At 29.9% G+C, this 20,902-nt stretch overlaps 2 protein-coding genes across 7 annotated transcripts in view; one reads left to right on the top strand and one right to left on the bottom strand.

The window, feature by feature from the left end:
- LOC108758328 (acyl-CoA Delta(11) desaturase) overlaps positions 1–14,163 on the top strand; it is a 20,890-nt gene extending 6,727 nt beyond the window's left edge. For 2 of the 4 annotated variants that reach the window (XM_018503228.1, XM_018503212.1), the window contains exons 2-6: positions 9,452–9,671; positions 11,217–11,347; positions 12,516–12,721; positions 12,989–13,174; positions 13,374–14,163. In XM_018503228.1, coding sequence (XP_018358730.1) covers positions 9,458–9,671; positions 11,217–11,347; positions 12,516–12,721; positions 12,989–13,174; positions 13,374–13,698 — 1,062 coding nt within the window. In that variant the 5' untranslated portion in view covers positions 9,452–9,457 and the 3' untranslated portion in view covers positions 13,699–14,163. Of the gene's footprint in view, positions 1–2,414; positions 2,418–7,039; positions 7,119–9,451; positions 9,672–11,216; positions 11,348–12,515; positions 12,722–12,988; positions 13,175–13,373 lie in introns of those variants that run through there. The other 2 variants (XM_018503238.1, XM_018503220.1) reach the window with 2 other exon arrangements.
- A 2,058-nt stretch (positions 14,164–16,221) lies between these two features.
- LOC108758105 (acyl-CoA Delta(11) desaturase) lies at positions 16,222–20,523 on the bottom strand. Of its 3 annotated transcripts, none has more exons than XM_018502895.1 (6): positions 20,447–20,523; positions 19,769–19,956; positions 19,239–19,369; positions 18,448–18,653; positions 17,864–18,049; positions 16,390–16,699 (listed from the first exon to the last, which is right to left on the bottom strand). In XM_018502895.1, exons 2-6 carry the CDS (start codon positions 19,941–19,943, stop codon positions 16,390–16,392), a joined length of 1,008 nt encoding a protein of 335 aa, XP_018358397.1. In that variant the 5' UTR covers positions 19,944–19,956; positions 20,447–20,523. The 3 variants fall into 3 exon arrangements, with proteins under 3 accessions (XP_018358411.1, XP_018358397.1, XP_018358404.1); XM_018502902.1 differs by having other exon boundaries at positions 19,769–19,973; positions 20,447–20,505; XM_018502909.1 differs by lacking the exon at positions 20,447–20,523 and having other exon boundaries at positions 16,222–16,699; positions 19,769–19,943.
- Positions 20,524–20,902: the final 379 nt, after the last annotated feature.

The following is a 20,902-nucleotide window of genomic DNA, read 5'->3' as shown; positions in this document are numbered from 1 at the left end:
CGATTATTCTTCTCACATTCGACTGTGATTGGTCAATTTCTTACTCTTACTTCTTACTCCGTGTATTGTAGACGACGCCTTACGATTTCCTTACTGCTTACTTCTTATTGCCTTACATTTTTGTATGTGCCATGGGCTTTAGAGCACTCAACATATTGTAGCTCATCAGTAAACCATTGAGCAATAATTGCATTCTGCTGAACGCACCTATATTGATCATTCTATCATAATTCGTTCAAACCCGGTAAAAAATTTTTCATGCATGAACATATATAAATATGTATAAAATAGTACTCGGAAACATCAGACGATTTGAAAGTTCGGACAGTTCTAATCTCAAGTTCGAACGTTAAATAGTTCGAACTAGTACATTAAAAAGTAATTTTACAAAAGAAAGAAAGATGTAGGGACATATTTCACGTATAAATATATATGATCATGAATATTTATGCGTGTTTAGGTATGTTTATACATATTTATATATATTGATGTATGCATATTGATATAATATAAAAATATTTCGGGGAATGGCTATTATTTATGCATTAATGAATATACAATATAAAAAAATTTTCGGGGAACTGTCATTATTTATGCACTAATCAATATATGAGTCATGTATAAAAAAGATATTTTATAACATTTTTCATGCATGAATATATATAAATATGTATAAACATACATGAACATTAGGATGAATCAAAGTTGAACCAGGTTTTTAATCTATGAGAAAATTATAAAATCAAATCGAAAAATATTATGTAGTAGTAACTTATTATAGTATTATCTAAACGAATTCTGCAAGTTGTAACATACAATCTAAGTTAATTGAGATATAAATTATTTTTTTTATTAGGTTGGATCAAAAATCGTAAAGTTACAAAATTCAAGCAGCTGTAATTTCGTAAAAGTGGGCAAAATTTAAATTAAAATATGGTTTTAGAGCTTAAGATCTCTATTTTCAAAAAGTTTTGATATCTTTTGAGTTTCTAATTGAAATTCTAATGAGTTTCGTAATTTTTATGTATTACTAAATTATTGCGGATTAAATAAAAGCAGCATTTTAACTTTAATTACTCATAACTCCGTGAAAAATTATCGCACTGTAATTTACAAAAGTATATTCTTAAAGCTGAACTTTGCTCTATTGAATGGTAATTGAATAGATAACTGCCAGTCTTTTTAAACATGAGACATAATATAAATGAAGTAATGCTACGAACTTTTGTTCCAATCTAATACCTAAAAATTAAAGTACATATGATATTTATTATACAGCCAATAATTGCAATTTTATTTGAATTACAAAAATTTTTTTACAAACAATAGTTTAAACGCAATACATACTTATGCAAATATATTCCAAATGACAGTATAAATATTTTACATTGCCATTGTGCAGGTTTATATTTATGGTAAAAAAGTTGGCAATGTGTGATACCGACACTGATATCGTTAAAAGTAAGTTTAGAATGGGAATCTTAGCTTCTTAAAATATTTTATCCTTATTTTTTCGTATTATAAACTTTGAATGTAAAATAGAAGAATTAAATTAATCCCTTATTCCTTAATTTTATATACACACAATGCATATATACCTATATGCAAGGCTGGCATGTATTTGAAATACTTTTATTTAAAACATACTATTTGCAATACTTTGTATCTTTTATTTCAACGGATCACATAAAAGTATCACATATTTTGTATTTAAAATCGAAAGATTGAAAACTTTTTGTATGTTGTAATTCAAGTAATAAGGTTGATTATCAATGTTAGTATTTGAAATACAAAATACTTTCAATCTTTTGTTATTAATACTGAAATACAAAATACTTTTATATGCTCCCATGAAATACAAAATACAAAATATAATTATCTTATCAATACTGTTTTTCGGATAAAAGTATTTCAAGTGCCAGTCCTGCCTATATGAATTTATAAAGTCAAATATAATTGAATGCTCAATAATTTTAATTTGGTACTTTACCCTAACACTTTTCTTTATACATATGTCACAATGTAAATGCGTGATCGGTTGGTATACCCGCCAGATTAGCGCTTTACGTGATATAATGCACGTATGAGGAAGTGGTATAAAACAAGACGAGCAGCTGTCACGCGCGTGATCCGTTCATGTATATGATCTACGTACTTACGCATACACGCACGATGCCAGTCCACCGGCCCCGACCGGCGTATTGAATGTTCCCAGAGATATTATTAAAATACCTTTTTATTATTAATTTAAACTTTTCGACGGAACGTTTCGGATATCTACGAATCCAGAAGTTTAAATTAAAAAATGCAAACCAGATTTATTAGATTTAGAAAATTAGATTCAATACAGAGAATCAGATACTTGCGTATGTATGTGCGTGTTTGTGTGACTTGGCGACGTGCGCCAGAATAAGCGAGCACGCGGTCGTACGAGCCGCGATCGACCAATACGAGATCGCATCGCCGGCATAGTGATTACGTGTACGCAACTCGTGTCCACGTGGTTGCGTGAGACGTGGTGAGGTGCGTGCGCGAAGATGAAGCTATGTTACACGATGTTTCTTTCGGTATTTTCGCTTAAAAGCTCGCGTGGGGAAAAATTAACGATAGAAATTCTCGGAATAATTGTTATAGAGAAAAAAAAACAATGTTGGGAGGGGTCGAAGGAAGACAGGAAAGCAAGAGCGAATGATTTCATAAAAAACAAAATCGTAAAAATGTCTGAAAGTACGCAACGTCGTTTTTTTTTGCTACGAGCAGTTCTGATCAACACATTTTTTTATTATTAGTCATTAACATGAAGTACAAGCGCCACGTATATACGTAGACGTGGCGCAATACGTGTGAATCATACTGAATAATGATCGTATGATGCATGCAAGGGGTCAGCGAGCATTACCCGAGTGTAACTCGCGTGAACTATTACACTCGAGTTCATGCTATGAAACAAATGATGCAAAACGGCACATCTAAGAAACAGTTAGCGTGGATTACAGTCTGAAAAAATATTATACATCGTATCTCAATTCTCAGCTAATAAATCCGTGAAATTACAAAATTAAATGACTTAGGCCAGTATTCATAGTCGGTTCTTATTTTAAGACCGTTTTAAATAATGTCTTAAGTCGCTAATGCAGCCCTCTGATTGGTTCATGACATCTCAAGACTGTACTTAAGACGGTCTTAAATATAAGACTATAAATACCGGCCTTTTATATATATATATATATATATTTAGGCTGAGTTGTTCTACCTTTCGGTAAATTTTAGCTCACTGTCTTATTCTCTTACTCTTTTATGCTCTTACTCTTTTACTCCTTATATTGTTTCATCTTCAGATAAATTATGTAATTTATCTATTGGATAAATTACATAATTTATCTGAAGATGGAACAACCGGCTATTATTTACCAGTATGGAATTGATTATTAATAAAGTACTAATCGGATAGCTTTTTTTTCAACTGTTCGTTATTTATTAGAGTATAGAAAAACAATAATGAAAAAATACTTGTTTAAATTACATAATTGGAAGTGGTTTGCCTTTAAAAAGCGCGAAGCAAGTGGTCTAGTTCAGCACTGTTAATATAGACGTGCGGTCGATATTTGTCGGAAGAACAGAATGCGCGCAGTCTGGTTTGTTTCCGTCCGTCACCATTCGCTAGTCTCAGGTGGCGAGAGTGTGCGAAGCGATTCCATTGGTTCAGACGATCTCAGCTGAGGTCTGGTCCGAGCCGACCGACGGTTTACCCATATACCATATCAGGCGCAACCCGATTATTCTCCCCAATCCCTGCTATAACTACCGGTATAACGTGATCCTCAACAAACTGGATGTTGGAGAGAGGGAAAAAAAGAAAAGAGAAAAGATTTAGAAGATCTTAAGATCAGCGCGTTTTAAGCCTCGCGATCTCGAAACAAACCGTCAGTCTCGCGTATCTTTTCTTTTGTCGAAAAACGTTAATAATTAGAAGTGTTTCAAGTTGGAAAGCAGGACTTTATTTAAAAAGGTAGCATTGTAACTTAAATTGTTTTTATTTAAAAAAATAACTTGTTTAGGAAAAACTGGTTCTAAATTATAAAAACAACTCAGTCCATATATATGCGCGCGCGCGTGTGTGTGTATGGAGTGATAATGACGTACGCATACGTACTCGGGTCGTTTAACTAAACGACAAGATAAAATGCGAAGTCAACTTGCCGAGATCTATTATCCGATCAGCTGTTTCGTGAAAATAGACTGCCCTGCTGTTTAACGACGCGATATATAAAGTCTGTTTTTTTTATTTATCGCGCACTCTCTGAACTGATGCACACGATGCAAAATGAGTGCAGGAATAAGAAGCAGACCTGTGATCGTCAATAAACGTGGGATAGAAACAAAAAGTCATGGAAAAATTGACAATTGATGATAACAATTGATGATAAAAGTTAAGGTCGGAGCATAGACTTTTGTAACGTATACAATGCATAAAGAATAAAAAAGTCAAACCAATCAGAACTTTTTATTTTATGGAAAGGAAAGAAATGAAGGACTTTGTACATTTTCTTATGCGTTATGTAAGTCTCTGTGCCAAATAAATAAAAATATGAATTATTAATAAATAAATTTTTTTTTATCGATATATGACTGACTTCAAACTGCGCAAAAAAAAGATATATGAATATACAGATGCATAATTATATTTGTCGACGTTGTAGTTTTGTCAAAACTGTGACATTGAGAATTACGTGGTAGCGAATAATTGGAAAGACACATATGAAGGTCAATTATTAACATTATTAAGATATTTTTCATTTTTTTTTGTCGAATGGTGATAAGCACTAATGTAGAACTGACTCATCCCTGATTTTTTAAAGCAAATTAAAATTAATGCGCATTTTTATGTAATATATATTGTTTTATATTTTTTGTGAGTTATGTCTTTTCCAATTATTATATAATAAGATATATTAACATAATGTTGATGTACAAGTTGTCGATAAAAATCTACTCGATTTTACATATTACCTAAAAAATACTTATCGGAATTGATTTTACAATTTATTAGATACTATTGTTACTAATTAATTTTTTTTATTGATTAATGCATTGCGTCGATTCTAATTAGTTCTCGAGCGACTTATCCGTATATCTATTAACAAGATGTGCATATTATTTTTATTAAGTTTCCTTCTTCGTAAACAGAAAAATTAAAGTAATATTTAATAAACTGTTACGAGAGATTCTATAATTTATTTTTATATTAGAAATCACGATTGTCTTAAAGAATATGAAACTTGACCTATTACATACATCAAATTAATAGTCGCGCAATGCTTCTTATCAGAAATATGAAAATAATCAGCTTGTCATCGAAATTATTAGTTTATTAATCAGTCACGTTTTACATATAGCAGCTACTAAGAAAATGATATTTTTTATTTTCATAATCACAGGAACTGTTATTGTAATTTGTGCACATATTAAATCATGAATTATTACACTGAATGTAATGATTGAAGTCATCAAATTTATGTATGCGCATGATGTGTCGTACGTATTCGATACTAAAAATAATTCTACAGCTGATTATAATTTTATAATTTTTGCGATCATTAAGAAATTATTTCATAAATCATCTTTTTGAAAGTTGTTGAGTCAAATGAGTCGATGGATGCTGAATATGGAATTCATTACACTATATTTATTCTAACAACTTCGGAGATGTATTATTAATAATTTCTGAAGAAAATCAATCTAATCAATTACAAGTATTTTTATTGATTGTCAACAAATTCGATCAATAAAGATATATGTAGTTAGAAATCATGTAATAATGATAAAATCTTCGATGTTATTACTTAGAGATAATAATATCATTGTGTTAGATTGATCGATGTGCTACGTGAGAAACACAGTTGACCTCAAATGCTTTGCAGCCTTGGCAATGATCGAGCTCGCTCGAATAAGTCGAGGTTGTTCTTGAGGCCATGTCCTCAATTTTGTCATAGTCACATCTAAAATATGATGACACTGTAGTCACTATTGTAAAGGTTTCGATCAATGGATTATGAATGTTCAATGTGATAAATGAATTACATCGTTCTTTAAATAAACTTCAAATACGATGTAACTCGTTCATCGCACTCAGAGAAAAATTTGACAACTACTAAATTAATAACTCTAATAATTTAAGTATTTGCAACTAAGTTTTACAAGGTAATTAGAACTAAAGTAGTACTGAATACTATACTTTTATAGTACTATACTATATTTCTATAATCTATAGTATTCGGTATTGCTTTAGTTTTTATTACTTTTTAAAACTAGTTGCAAGTATTTAAATTTTAGAGTTGTACTTTATAGTTGCCACAACTATTTTTTTTCCTCTCAGTGCGCGTTTCTTTGGTAATGAATAAAGTAGATTTATTTAAAATATAAGTATAATAGCGCATATTAAGCTTAGGGAATGTATGAACAAGATTGTATTTATAATTTCTACTGTTTACAAAAAATATTAAAAGAACTATGCCATTATGATAATACAATCTCAATTTTTCTATGATATATCATGTACTTATTATCGATAATATCAAGTTCATAATTGATAAACAAATTACACCAAGTTCAAGTTCCTATTGTTTTGTATTTTTTTGTCTTTTTAAAAAAATTCATTGAATACACGTATAATTGCACTGAAAAAAAGCTTTACTTATTCATACGAATTTTATACATTATTGTACAATACATTGCTTTTGTCTCAAATTATTTCGATTTGGGTTTTCGATAGAAACTTTATGACCGGATTATTTTGGATTATTAAGAGGATCAGCTGATTACTCATCAAAGCGATTCCGCGCAAGCGACTGTCGACGAAAATACCGAGTGTCGGCGTCCCGGTGCCGCGCGAGCCTGCGCCTGGAGGACGTTCATCGAGGATCCAGCTGGCACTGCTGGCAGTCGATAGACGGTCCTCGACCGGGCATTGTCGAGACCATCACGATTTTGTGTTCTACTCCGATATTCGCGATCGCGGGACATAGGCGGATCCTCCAGTTCGGGCTCGTACATCCACGTGCGTTTGACGGAATTGGAGACGACTTGCGGGATTGCAACGACGAGCATATACGAGCTTCGTACGTATACACATCGGTCTCGATAAACCAGTCGATAATCCCGAAACTGTCAGGTGCTTTCGCGTTTGAATCGAGGGAAGGTCGACTCCAAAGTAATTAAGAGATAATTAAAACAATCGTTAAAATGAAAAGATATTTCTAAATTTCAAATTTGTACACGTGATCCAAATAGAAGTCTATTTTTCGTAGTACGACAACGAGAAGTCGTACTCCATTATTACCTTATAGTATAGCAAATGCGTCGTGTGAGTATTCGGTCTTCGCGGTTTCACTAGCATCATCGATGAATCGAGTCTAATCATGTACCTATCCGGGTCTCGCGACGCGAGTTTCTAACTGGGATAATCGAGATGTCAGCTAGTACCTTCGTGTAACGACGTGATGGAAGTCTTACAGGTGTCATTTCCCCAATATCACTGTCGCCGGGCACCGGTTACCAATTAGCGGACGAACCGGTGCGCTTGTGCGTGTATGAATGACATAATCGCAGTTGCTTTACGTTTCCAGGTCATGCATTACCTAGAAAGTGCCCGCTGATATAACCGTTTCATGTATCTTTGACGTGTAATTGCAAATCGCGATAATTGTAAAGTCAAGTTTCTAGTAAATGGCAAAAAGGTACTCCCAGTAAATTCCAGCTAGAAAGAGAAAGATGAAATTAAAAGGAGAGAAACGATACATTTTGTATTTGTCCCATATATACACTCATATTTACTGCTACTGATTTTACTTTTATCGATCGCTTTTGCGTCATACGTCATTGCTATTTGTTCCACGAGGCTTTCATGGCTTTTGATTCTAGAAGAGTATCGATAATTATGACGTTATTATACGATGTTTATTATACGAGTTCCATCAAATAAGCCATGTGTGCAAATGTATTATCGTCGCGGCGGTCTTGTCAAAGGAGCTCTATTCTTAACATTGATTTTATTTACAAATAATTTTAATTTAACCTAAAAATATTTAGCTAATTTTAATTTTTTAATTTAATTTTAACAACTATATGATGTATCCCTCTTTTACTATGCTTTTGTAACCTTCTAAAACTTCGAAATATTGGAATTGTATTAATGACACTCAAGTGTTTTAATTGTATTAAATAGAACTGAAAAATGTGTTTATAAAAATTTGCATATGAAGATCATTAAACATTGAAATCCGCTTTGATCGAAAATAGGACTTTCTTTTATTTAATTGCTTTATTCTTAATATTGGCTTTTATTTAAAAATAATTTAGATATGACTTAAAAAAATTTAACAAATAATAAAGAAACCGTGGGTCGAAAGAAAATATTTGTTTGGTTTGAAAGGCTTATTCCATACTAGATATAATAAGTAGTAGCGAATTTAAATTTATTTGTATTTAATACATAAAGATATGTAAACGTTTCGATCTATCATCAGATCATCTTCAGTATTGAAATTAAATCTTTATAAATTTAACATAATTAAGCGACTCATTCATTACACACATATTCTACGGTTATATTTCGAGATTGTTCATTTCTACTATTTAACAATTATCCATTATATCTTGCATCTAATAAGTACGTGACTATATCCAACATAGTTGTTCGTCCTATTATAGAAAAAAAATTTAGCTAATTTGAATTTTTAATTTAATTTAATTTAATTTTAACAAAAATATGATCTATATTTTTTTTAGTACGCTTTTGCGATCTTCTAAAACTACAAAATATTGGAATTATATTAATAATACGCTGGTGTTTTGATTTGTATAACATTGAAAAATGTATTTGCAAAAATTTGATTGAGGGAGTAACCACTAGTTGAAATATTGTACCGCAGATTACATGATTTCATATGATTTCATCTAATTACAAATAATTTTTTTCACTATATATGAAATAATTTGGTAAAATGTACGATTTTATTTAATTAATTTTAATATTATACAATGATTATTCGTGGTTGCATATGTAATTATCGGATTATATCTAGAGATTTCATATGAATTTTATAATGATTTCGAGGACTCTGTCCCACGATTACATTAAGTGGTTACCCCCTCGTGTATATTATTAAACGCCGAGCTTCAACTAAAAATAGGATTTTTTCTCTTATCTAATTTCTATCCTTGTATTTTAATGTAGCAATATAAATAATTAAATACTCAGGGCAACCATATAATGAACAATAAAAAAAAATTATGTTATAAATATAAATGATTAATGAATAATGAATGATGCTAACGGAACAAAAAATAAATTATTAATTAATACGACAGCAATGATAGTGCAAGATTTGATGACATTAAAATTTTTTGCAAGAAACATATAATATAATAGGAATTTGTATGTCATTGATAGACAAGGATGGCACCGAATATAACAAGCACACCGACGGGAGTGCTATTCGAAGGTGAGACTCTTGGCGAGCCGCAACTAATTGAAGAGCCCAAGGGAAAACCTAAATATGTTCGGCGTATCGTTTGGAGAAACGTGGTGGTTTTCTCGTATTTACATCTCAGCGCCCTTTATGGAATTTATCTCTCATTCACGTCCGCCAAATTGGCAACCGTCATTTTCGGTGAGTGATCCAATTTTATATTAAGTGACGTATTGCTTACATAATAATTATTTGAAATAATACTTTTGCTCAATAAAGAAATCAAATTATATCAAAATATTATTTGATTGATCGCATGATAGACTGAGTTTAGCTGGTATATTTGCGTTGACATACTCGTCGTATAGAAGACTTTGTTCAACTTTGCTCTTACACGAAGCTCTTTAACGCAAGCAATTAGCGGAATGCCAATTAGGTCGGCTAAAATATTACATGTCCGATATTACTTGCGACTCTTTTGAAAGAGATTAGCATACCTGTTGATGCGAATTTTTTTATGATATCGTTTAAGCCAGTAATGCGCAATCCACATCTCGTCGATTAATTTTCTGCGATCAACTCATAGCTGGAAATGTAAAATTATATTTTCTACTTTTTATGTAAACTATGAAAATAATAACATTATGCATAAAAATTATAACATTATGCATAATGTTTAATTTAAATACATTTAAAAAAATCTTCAAGAATTTACATTTGAAAATGTAGCTTATATTTCATAAATAAAAAATATGTTTGTCAAATATTTGATTTTTATAAATTATTTTGACTTTTTATTTTTTATTGATAATATCAAAATTAATCATGCTAATAGTTATTTCTACACAAAATGTACAGTCATGTAACAACGATCATTAAAATGAATAACTGGAGAATAAATAAACAAAAAAATTGTATCTTACTATATCAATAAAGAAATTATATATTATATTATATACATTTCTAATTTCGTTAACAGGGATTATAGGAATTTGTAAATAGAAAGAAATACCTAATATTGAAAAAAATCAACAAATGCGACATCGCAACACCTACTGTGACCATCACTATACGTAAAAAATAATTGTATAAAGTGGATGGAAACAATTTTTATTAACGAATTATATTGTAATTATCTGTCACATTGAGAATGATCCAATGACGGGTCGAAACTGTTTGTGTTTTTATTGTGTAAAGATTAAATTTAATTAGTTAGCAACGAACATCAAGGTTGGCTCGTAGCTCGTAGTCCTTTTATTATTTATCTATTTAATTCCTTATTGATATTATAATACAATTTTTTTATTTGTTTAATTTATGTACATATTATAATAATATATCGATCAATTATATAAGTAATATAGTAAGTTACATAAATTAAATAAAATCTCGCAAGATTTTGTCTGAAAATGGCTTTAATTTAAAAAAGATTGCGCATCACTGGTTTAAGCTAAATGGTTTATTATTGGAATTATTACTATACTCTCTCTCTCTCTCTCTCTCTCTCTCTCTCTCTCTCTCTCTCGTTGCGCTTGTTACTACAATAGATTTTTCAAGATGGTTGTAATTATATAAACATGTTACGTCGTTACGACATTCATGTTACGAATAAATTTTCTGCAGTTCCGTGTTGTCAATCATATTTCTCGTAATGTAATTTGTCACAAGATGGTTATCCAATAAAGATTGATGATCTGGAGCAAACGGCGACCTTTGCATGTAACTTAATAATTTTCTCGATTGCAGCAATTTTACTGTATCAAGTCAGTGGCTTGGGAATCACAGCCGGAGCTCACCGACTCTGGGCACACCGATCTTACAAAGCCAAGTGGCCTCTCCAGCTGATACTCGTGATTATGAATACTATAGCATTCCAGGTAAGTGAATTTCTCAGAAATTGTTCACAAAATAACAAATAAAAATATTCGGATTTAAGAGAAATAAATTCGATAATTTATAATTAGCTTTTTTCGTGACAGATTCCAATCCTAGGATTTTGGCAAATATTAAATTAAATGTATATATGAACAACATAACAATCGAACGAAAATACGATAGAATCGATTCTTTCTTCTAGCTACTGAGATATAAGGAATTCATGTTGATGCAATGATGTCAAGTAGAAACACGCGTCGCGTGTAAGAAATGGTAAAATAATATAATCCAATACGTCATTAGATGTTGATTAAACAAACTATGTATTGTTAAGAAAAAAAAACGTTCCATGAGCTCAAGAATATAATACGTTAATACGTAGTATATAGTTATGACGGAAGTACTGACATGCACATCCTCGGCATTTTTATTTATTGCAATATAAATATTCAGAGAAATATGCAAATAAGAGGGAACAATATAAAGTGTGCCGGAAATGTATTAAAATTGTTTTATGCGAACGAAACGAATTAACTCTTTGTAGACAGGTGATCCTATTTGCAGGGATTCACTTTTATCTTTTAGTTTGTAAATTGTTTGCTCCATTTAAACTTAGTTTACAGGATAATTTGATAATGTTTTATTTTCTGATATTAAAAATAAAAACTTTATATGATGGATTTAATATGGCAGACAGAATTTTAAAAAATAATTTTATTATATATGAAAATAATTTTATTATATTTATGATAATTTTAAGGAATTTTTAATTGCGAAGTAACATCAAGTTTCTAGTTTCGCTTTATTTGATGTTCATCAATGCTGTGCAGTTAGTATCGATTTCCAAACTGATTTTCAAATAACTCTAATTATAAGTATTTTGACGCTAAATCTTCCTTCATAGAGGCTACTCTTTAGAATTTCAATGTTTTCGGTCTACATTCAAACTCAGCAATATCAAGAATCTTCTAAAACCGAGTTTCACGATAATCAGATTATTTCTTTGAAATTTGAATTTTAGAATTCGAAAATCTGAAGCCAGGATCGAATTTATTTTCTCGAAAATCTTTAGAAAATATGATCTATAAATTATTTTGTTAGTTTTGGTCCTTAAAGGTATAAGGCATTCTACATTTATCAACATCATTCAAGTAATTTTGTCGTATCTAGGATGCAGCGATCGACTGGGCCAGAGACCACAGGGTTCATCACAAATACACCGAGACCGATGCTGATCCGCATAACGCTACGAGAGGTTTCTTCTTTTCGCACGTGGGTTGGCTGCTCTGTAGGAAACATCCGGAAGTTAGGGAAAAGGGCAAGCGTATCGATTTAAGTGATCTCGAGAGCGATCCCATATTGGCATTCCAAAAGAAGTACGTACACACAACTGAGAGTCAAAACGTGATTAAATTAAAAACAGTAAATTGCTTAAAAGGCATACACCACGACGCAAGATGTTAGTAGCGATTATTTTATAACGTAAATTTATTAATGTGTAAATTGGATGGAAATAAAATAATTGCTACTAACATCTTGCGTCGTGGTGTATGCCTTTTAAGCAATTCAGAAGTACGTATGTTGATATTAATCGAAATAATGTTATTGACGAGGTATCTGCAATGATTTATTGTTCATTTCAGATATTATACCATACTGATGCCATTACTGTGCTTCATTTTACCAACTATTATTCCGGTCGTATGTTGGAACGAGACCTGGACGAACGCTTACTTTATTCCTACTATCCTCCGTTATATCTTCACATTGAACATGACATGGTTAGTGAACTCTGCGGCTCATCTCTTCGGCAACAAACCCTACGACAAGTAAGTATAATTAAAAAAACGCAAGTGTACCTTTTAAATCAAATTTTGTACTCCCTTAATTTTTTTTTTTTTTTGAAGGAAAAAATTATCTAATTGTTTACTCTTTACTTTTCTCAAATCTTTATCAGATTTTTATGTTTCGAAAGGTTGATTTTTGGGCGATGTGATCAACATTTAATTGTTTTCTTATTTATCATAGGTATATCAATCCATCAGAGAACAAAAGTGTTGCCGTATTCGCCCTCGGTGAAGGTTGGCACAATTACCATCACGTCTTTCCCTGGGATTACAAGACGGCCGAGCTTGGCAATTACAGGTTCAACTTTACGACGGCCTTCATCGACTTCTTCGCGAAGATCGGTTGGGCATACGATTTAAAGAGCGTATCTGAGAATATGGTGAGAAAACGAGTAGAGAAGACGGGTGATGGCAGCCACGAGTTATGGGGTTGGGGCGATACAGATCAAACGCAGGAAGAAAGAGACGAAGCGATAGTGATGCACCATTACACGAAGGATCAGTAGGATCCTACGAGTGTGCGTGCAAGACTGTCGATTAAATAAGGCTTTCTTCGCACTCGTTCACAACGATCACGAATTGATTCGTTTGGACAAATTTCATAAAAGATATATATTTGAGTCGGCCTTCCCCAGGACTTACGTCTCGACCGTCACGCATCTCGGTTTCGGCATGTCGTTGTACGATTATTTGGCGGGTTCCATATAATACAGCCTCGGAAGGCTCGACACCGAACAGGATTTTCGTAATGTCGATGGTGTTCTGGATTCCGAACAAGATGTACTCGCTCGATAAACTTTTCTATCTCTTTTTCAGATATAGAAATTGATATATATAATTAGCTTCCGAATTATACTATGTAATTATTGAACAGTTTGTATTATTCATACAATTTTTAACGCATATAATCGTAACGATAGATATATACATATTTGTATAATTGGAGCATTGATCTAATGTAATAATTTTGTACTTTTGGCTTTTAAAGTAACGCATAAATGTACAATATTGTGGTAAAGAAAAAAAAAAGAAATGTAGAATTTTAAATATGATACAGAAATTATAAATCTAACTTGACATAAATACAAATCGTTTTTAAGAATGTATAAAGGTTACAACGTTGCTCAATTTTAATATATATGTATTTATTACATGATCACATTTTGTACGTTACACCTTTTCGATTAAAATAAATAATTTGGTTATTAAACTTGATATTAATCTTGAAACAATACCGTCTTGTCGCTAAATCAAAATTAACTTTAAAAAATACTTTAAAAAATCGTCCAGAACATCAGCGAGACATTATTCTTTAACAAGCGTAACAGTTAAAATTTCTTTATTTTTCGTTTTTCTTATGACAATATTATAAGCACACAAAAATTCATTTAAGTTTTTAGTTGCGACATAAGAGAAATTATTTGTTATTTTTATAATTAAGTACGTTTTCGTGTAATTCTTATTTTAGTTAGTTCCTATTAGTATATTTTGTGCTTATTGTATTATATGAATTAGTATAGGTAACACTGGATTTGGTATAATTTATTTATATAATAATCATTTATGTTTCAAATGGAAAGAAATAAGTATGTAAATAAAAACTTTTGTTCTAATAGTATAGTACTGAAGATTTATAAACCAAAGCGAACGTAAGTATCCAATGTGATGTAGCTACGACGTGATGGACGTACGATGTATGTTTATATTAATTTATCATTCTCTGGTATCGGTTAATATGTAAGATTCAAGAACTGTTATGTGTGTAACAGTTTGTGAGGTAAAAATTATAGCGATGAGAGAAGTCATGATTTTTGACGGAACTCGTTGCTCCTCGTTCTAGTTAAGTAAGCGATTATCCTTTTCACGATATAAACACGTGTAAGCACTTTTCATACTTATTTGTTTTGTTATATATCTTCTTTCAAAGACATCGAAAATATCTTTTCGTGTAAAATAAAAACTTTATTTATTTTTCTTTTTTCACGAGATCGCTTTTTTCACGGAAACGCAGCGCGTTTCGCGACTTTGTGAGTGCGTCAAGTTAATTGAATTAACATTTAATTATAATTTATGTTTTTATAGAATTTAAATTAATACTCTTGACATGTAACAAACCATTCTGCTACTTGTTAGCGCATTTATTTAATTACAAATTTCTATCTACCTTTCGGTTACGACTTTTATTTTATATCAAAATCTTGATAACTTAAATAAAATTATAATCGCTTGTTCATCCAGTATGACAAGCATGTAAAATGAATGTCACAATTCGCCGAGAACATAAAATTATTAAAATTATTTTTTACTATTAAATATAAGAAATCACTTGTCTATATTGTATTGTATTATACAATGAGCTGTCATATTAATAATTAAAATAAAATGTTTAATAAAAAATATATTTTTATGTAAAGACATTACATACTTTGCGTCTCTTTATTCAGCGTGCTACACGCTGCTATTGCACCTTGTTGTTATTTAAACCATCAAATTATCAAATATCAGTTCAATTGTTGATTACGCAATGTAGATACAATTACAATAGAGATATAGTGTCTGTTTTTTGTGGCTGAACTAGTGTACACTTCTTATATAAGAGATAGATATAATATATTTAATATTTTTGTGTGGCGAAAGTGAGGAAGAGAATTCCAGTACAGTTTAGTGCAGAAATAAAAAAAAACAAACTTAATATTTGTTTATTGTTCCACTTCTTAGCGATTATATCTTTCTTTAGACAATAAATTTATCGAGCACCAGATGTTTAATTTATAACAGACATATACAAGAAACCAATCATATATCAAAGTTTAATTACATATCAATCTAAATTGTATATTATAATAGAGGATGTTCCAAAATTCGCGAATCAGAATAACATAACAAAGAAGTTTTCAAAAAATTAAGTAAAAAAGTTATTTGTGAATTTTTATTTTAAACAGTAATTTGTATATAAGAGTTTAAAAATGGATTACAATTATGGACTACGTTTAGATTACTTAGTCCATAATTGGCCATATTCAAAAACTTTCATTATTTCACAAACTATTGCTTAAAATAAACTTCACAAATAACTTTTTTACTGAATTTTTTGAAAACTTCTTACTATGATATTCCAATTCGCGAATTTCGGGACACGCTGTATATATAATATATTAAATTACATACATTAATTTATTTTTTATAAATTAATTTTTTTAATGACGATATATCAGCTTCTCCCTATAAGCGGCTTCTTCTGCTTTCTGTTTTACTTCCGCCAAAGCTTCATCCATTGTCATCTTCGATGAGGCCACTTTGTAAAGAGCTTCTCGCACATCATCGCAGGTAGCAGTCTTCAGCTGATTGATAAGACCGAGTTCGCGCCACATTTTGATGGTGAACGTGATGAATCCTCTTTCATAAGAACCGAATTCATCATTTTTCCAGTCCCATGGTACCATATAGTGGTAATTCATCCAGTAAGACTTTGACAGGAAAAAGACAGAATTGTCGTCAACCGGAAATCTAAAACATTAATGCCACAAGTTAGTTTATTGAAAATAAACTCAATAGACATAATGCAAAGATTACGTTATTATACGTATGAAGAAGATACAATACACCGTTAAAAAAAGAAAGAAAAATATATCGAAGTCTAACTAATACGATAATTTTTTAATACTTAATATATCCCGGTAAAAAATTTTGCATGAATATGTATAAATATGTATAAACATACATAAACACGCATAAATATTCATAAACATGTATAGTTATATACGAAATATATCTATATATGTTCATATATCCTTTTTTCTTTTGTAAAATTACTTTTTAATATAATAGAAATAATAATAGTATCGTGAGAACATTAAAAATAATTAAAAAGTTAATTTATACACTATTTGTTTAAAAAAAAATCAAGTTTGAAGAAATGTAAAAAAATTATTTATATATAATTATATATAAAATTATGTATAATTATGTATGAGCAATTCTTTTACATTTTTCCAAATTTGTTTTTTTCTAAAACAAACAATGCAAAAATTATCCCTTTAATTATTTTTTATGTTTTTACATTATTATTATTATTACTTCTATTACACTAAAAAGTGATTTTACAAAAGAAAAAAGGATGTATAAACATGTATGGACATATTTCATATATAATTATACATGTATATGAATATTTATGCGTATTTATGTATGTTTATACATATTTATATATATTCATGCATAACAAATTTTTTACCGAGATAGGATTCTAAACTTAATAATAGAATTTTAAAAATAGAATTTTATTAATACTTTAAATTAAAGAGTATATGATTAAAAATATATATATATAAGAAAAATTAAAAGTTTTATGAAGATATTATTATATATTTTTCAAACTTTTATTATGTAACATTTTTATGTCATCCAGAGAATAAAAAATGATTTAAGCTGAGAGAGAGAAAGAGAGAGAGAGAGAGAGAGAGAGAGAGAGAGAGAGAGAGAGATGAAACATATTTTTTTATTTGTGTAATTTTGTAGAGTTTATGACAAAATATTCTCAAATCTTCAAATTCTGTTAAGTGCTATTTATAACGTATACCATTCTTATCTATAAGAACGGTACCATGATTCTTTGCCAGGTCGAAGAATAATTTGCAGAAAAGCGAGAGAGTATCAAAAACAGATATTAACTTATCCCCTTTCTTCATGCCCCAAACCAGCAAGGCGCTGTTTACTAGCCAAGAAATATTTGTTGTTATTAATAATCGCGCTGCACCAATAATTAAAAACGAATTTGTATATGATTCATCCCAATATACTACAGCTGCGTGGATAGGCAACAGAAATCCGAGCACGATGAAGAGTATCCAGTAAAACCTACGTAATATATATTATTTTGATTATTGTATATATTGTTTTATATTGTTATCGTTGTTATAATTATTTGTGTGTGTGTGTATATTAGAATTAGACAAAGTTAGAGTAATTTATTTCACATTCTGGAATAGAATCTCTTCAAGTATAAAATAAAAAATAGGAAATGCAATTAATAAAGTTAATAAAAAAATTTATATAATTATAGAGAGTCGGATAAGTAAAAAGGTAAAAAAGTATAATCGAAAAAAAAAATTTAAAAATATATTGATAAAGTAATAATAGAAAATTAGAAAAAAAATCCGTTCTTTTATAATTTTTCATGTATAGAAAGAGTTGAATGCACAAGAAAAAAATAAGATATTTTTTATGCATAAACTATAATAATTAAAGAGACATACTTTCGTTGTGTCCAAATATATCCATCCATGTCTACATCGCGCATATCAATGTCTCTCGCATATGTTTTTATATCAGAAGGTGCTGACAAGAGATTACTGACCACGTGAGAGTAAAAGAAGCCTCTTTTATGATTGTACGGATCTCTTTCGGTACCGTAATATTTATGATGCATCCTATGCCAAAATACCCAGTCGTATATCGAACCCTAAATACAGACAAAGTTAAACATGATTATTTTTATAATGTACATTTTTATTTTTTATGACTGCATATTTTCAGATTGGCATTGACTTTACGATTATAATAGTTAATTAATATGTCCGCTACGTATTACATAATATCCCGAATATGATGACAAACATGACTTGGATCTTTACAATAAAGCAACGTCATGCAATGTACAAGTGATAATAATAGCTGCCCGCGATTTAGCTTCATTAAAAATATATTTATACCATATTATATTAATTAAAACTACTAAAAATTTTGCAAAATTTTTCAAAATTACATTTTTCAAAAGAATGATATAGCCACACAGTAAAAATGTTCAATGTGCTAAGGATATAGATAATATATAGACGGACTTAATAGCCATGAAAGTGTAAAAGAAAATATTAAAAGCAATATACTACTATTATGAAAGAAGGATTCATTTTATTTTAAATTTTATCTTATATTATTACAGATATAATTGTATTTTGATTAATCAACACTTATTGACATTTATTGAACTATTTAAATACTTGAATAATATTAAATATTCTCAATATTGTATAAATATTTTACTTACTACGCCTGCGATAGTGTGTGCAAGCATTATAAAAAATCTGATTCGTGATGTGGCAAAATATGTTTGATGTGCATATAGTCTGTGAGCTCCCGCTGTCAGTCCTATGGAACTAGTTGTGACGAGAAATAAAACTAAAATCAGCAAAGCAGGAGGCCATTAGTTAAATGACTATCGAAAAGAAAATGGTAAACATATTATTACAAAGACCGATATTCGCAGTCAGTCCTTATTTCTAGATCGTCTTAAGTAATGTCTTAAAATGCTATACAGCTTTAGTTTATAACATCTTAAGAGAGATTATGAATACCAGCTAAAAATGCATTAGCAGATGACTTTTATTCATAAAAAATGCATATTTAAAATTTATATTTTACAGGATACTTTGTGACAATTGTAATTTAATGTAAACATTCTTCTGCAAAATAAAATTCTTATTTTTGCCTTTATTACAAAATAAGCTAATTACATAAAGAATTTATTAATTCTATGTCTATTATTTGTAGCTCTACGTAATAATTTATGATACTTACAGTAGAATACTGTCGTCCATTTCGCCTTGGTAAATAAAATATATAACCCAACAAACCCAAAAACGTGGAGATAGATATAAAATAGAACGGCAGTCCATTTCATGGAACGTTTCTTTATTTCATTATTGCTTCCGCTGATGCTATTGCTATTATTCTGTTCCGTGGATTCCTTCATGTCGATATTATGACTATTGATATAAAAAATCTAAAATTAATATCGACACTTTTACAAAGATTCAGTTATTGTTGGATAGCACCGAAAATATAATTGATAATTATAATATTTTGTTAAAAAATATTACAATAGCACAAAATAGAATAAGATTGATTAATTACGAACAATAATCAGAGAATTAGGACTTTATAAAAATACGAAACGTCTTAAATAATTTTATTCCCAATATAATGGCAAGTTATAAATTAATTTAAATAGTTATATAATAGTTAATTATTTATAGTTAATTTATATAATTTAATTATATAATATATTTAGAAATTAATGAAGCGATTTAGAAACTATCTGAATAAACGATAAAATATTATTAACCGTTTTTTTTGGATTAAAGAACGAGAAAAAAGAGAGAAAAGTTAAAAGACAATTATAAATGAAAAGAAATATACAAGAAGCATCGACACACATTACTTTATCTGAAAGATAAATGTATTTGTATTACTTACTTCTCAACAATGTTGTACTGAAACGCACTTCTGAAAGATCAGAAAAGAACTACATGACGAAAATTATGTCGAGGATATTCTGACTAGCCTTTCGACCCGTTCAGAATTTCATTATCAACACAAATAAGTTGCTTTTTCCTCGTCATTTCCTGTATATTGAACTTCGATGAATCTATCAGTTGCGCAATTCATAGCACGTGAATGACGAATTTCTTAAATTTAGCATTACAAACATTTTTTGGTTTTCACTTTTTATGCATCGTGAAATATTGTACCAAATATTTCGTATTACGCTCGACGAACATATCTAAAATATAGATTATGTATTCGTACGATATAATCATTACATGTCTAGAGGATTTACATGTCTTCTAAAAAATATGACCACTCAATTAATAAAAGACACATTATAAGTTAATTGAAAGCAACTTATTTTTTGAGAGGTTTATAATTTTA

This window comes from Trachymyrmex cornetzi, unplaced genomic scaffold (assembly GCF_001594075.2).
Source record: "Trachymyrmex cornetzi isolate Tcor2-1 unplaced genomic scaffold, Tcor1.1 scaffold1017, whole genome shotgun sequence".
In the NCBI taxonomy this organism is placed as follows: domain Eukaryota; kingdom Metazoa; phylum Arthropoda; class Insecta; order Hymenoptera; family Formicidae; genus Trachymyrmex; species Trachymyrmex cornetzi.
Note: the sequence above shows the minus strand (reverse complement) of the source record. Positions and strands in the feature narration are given on the sequence as shown.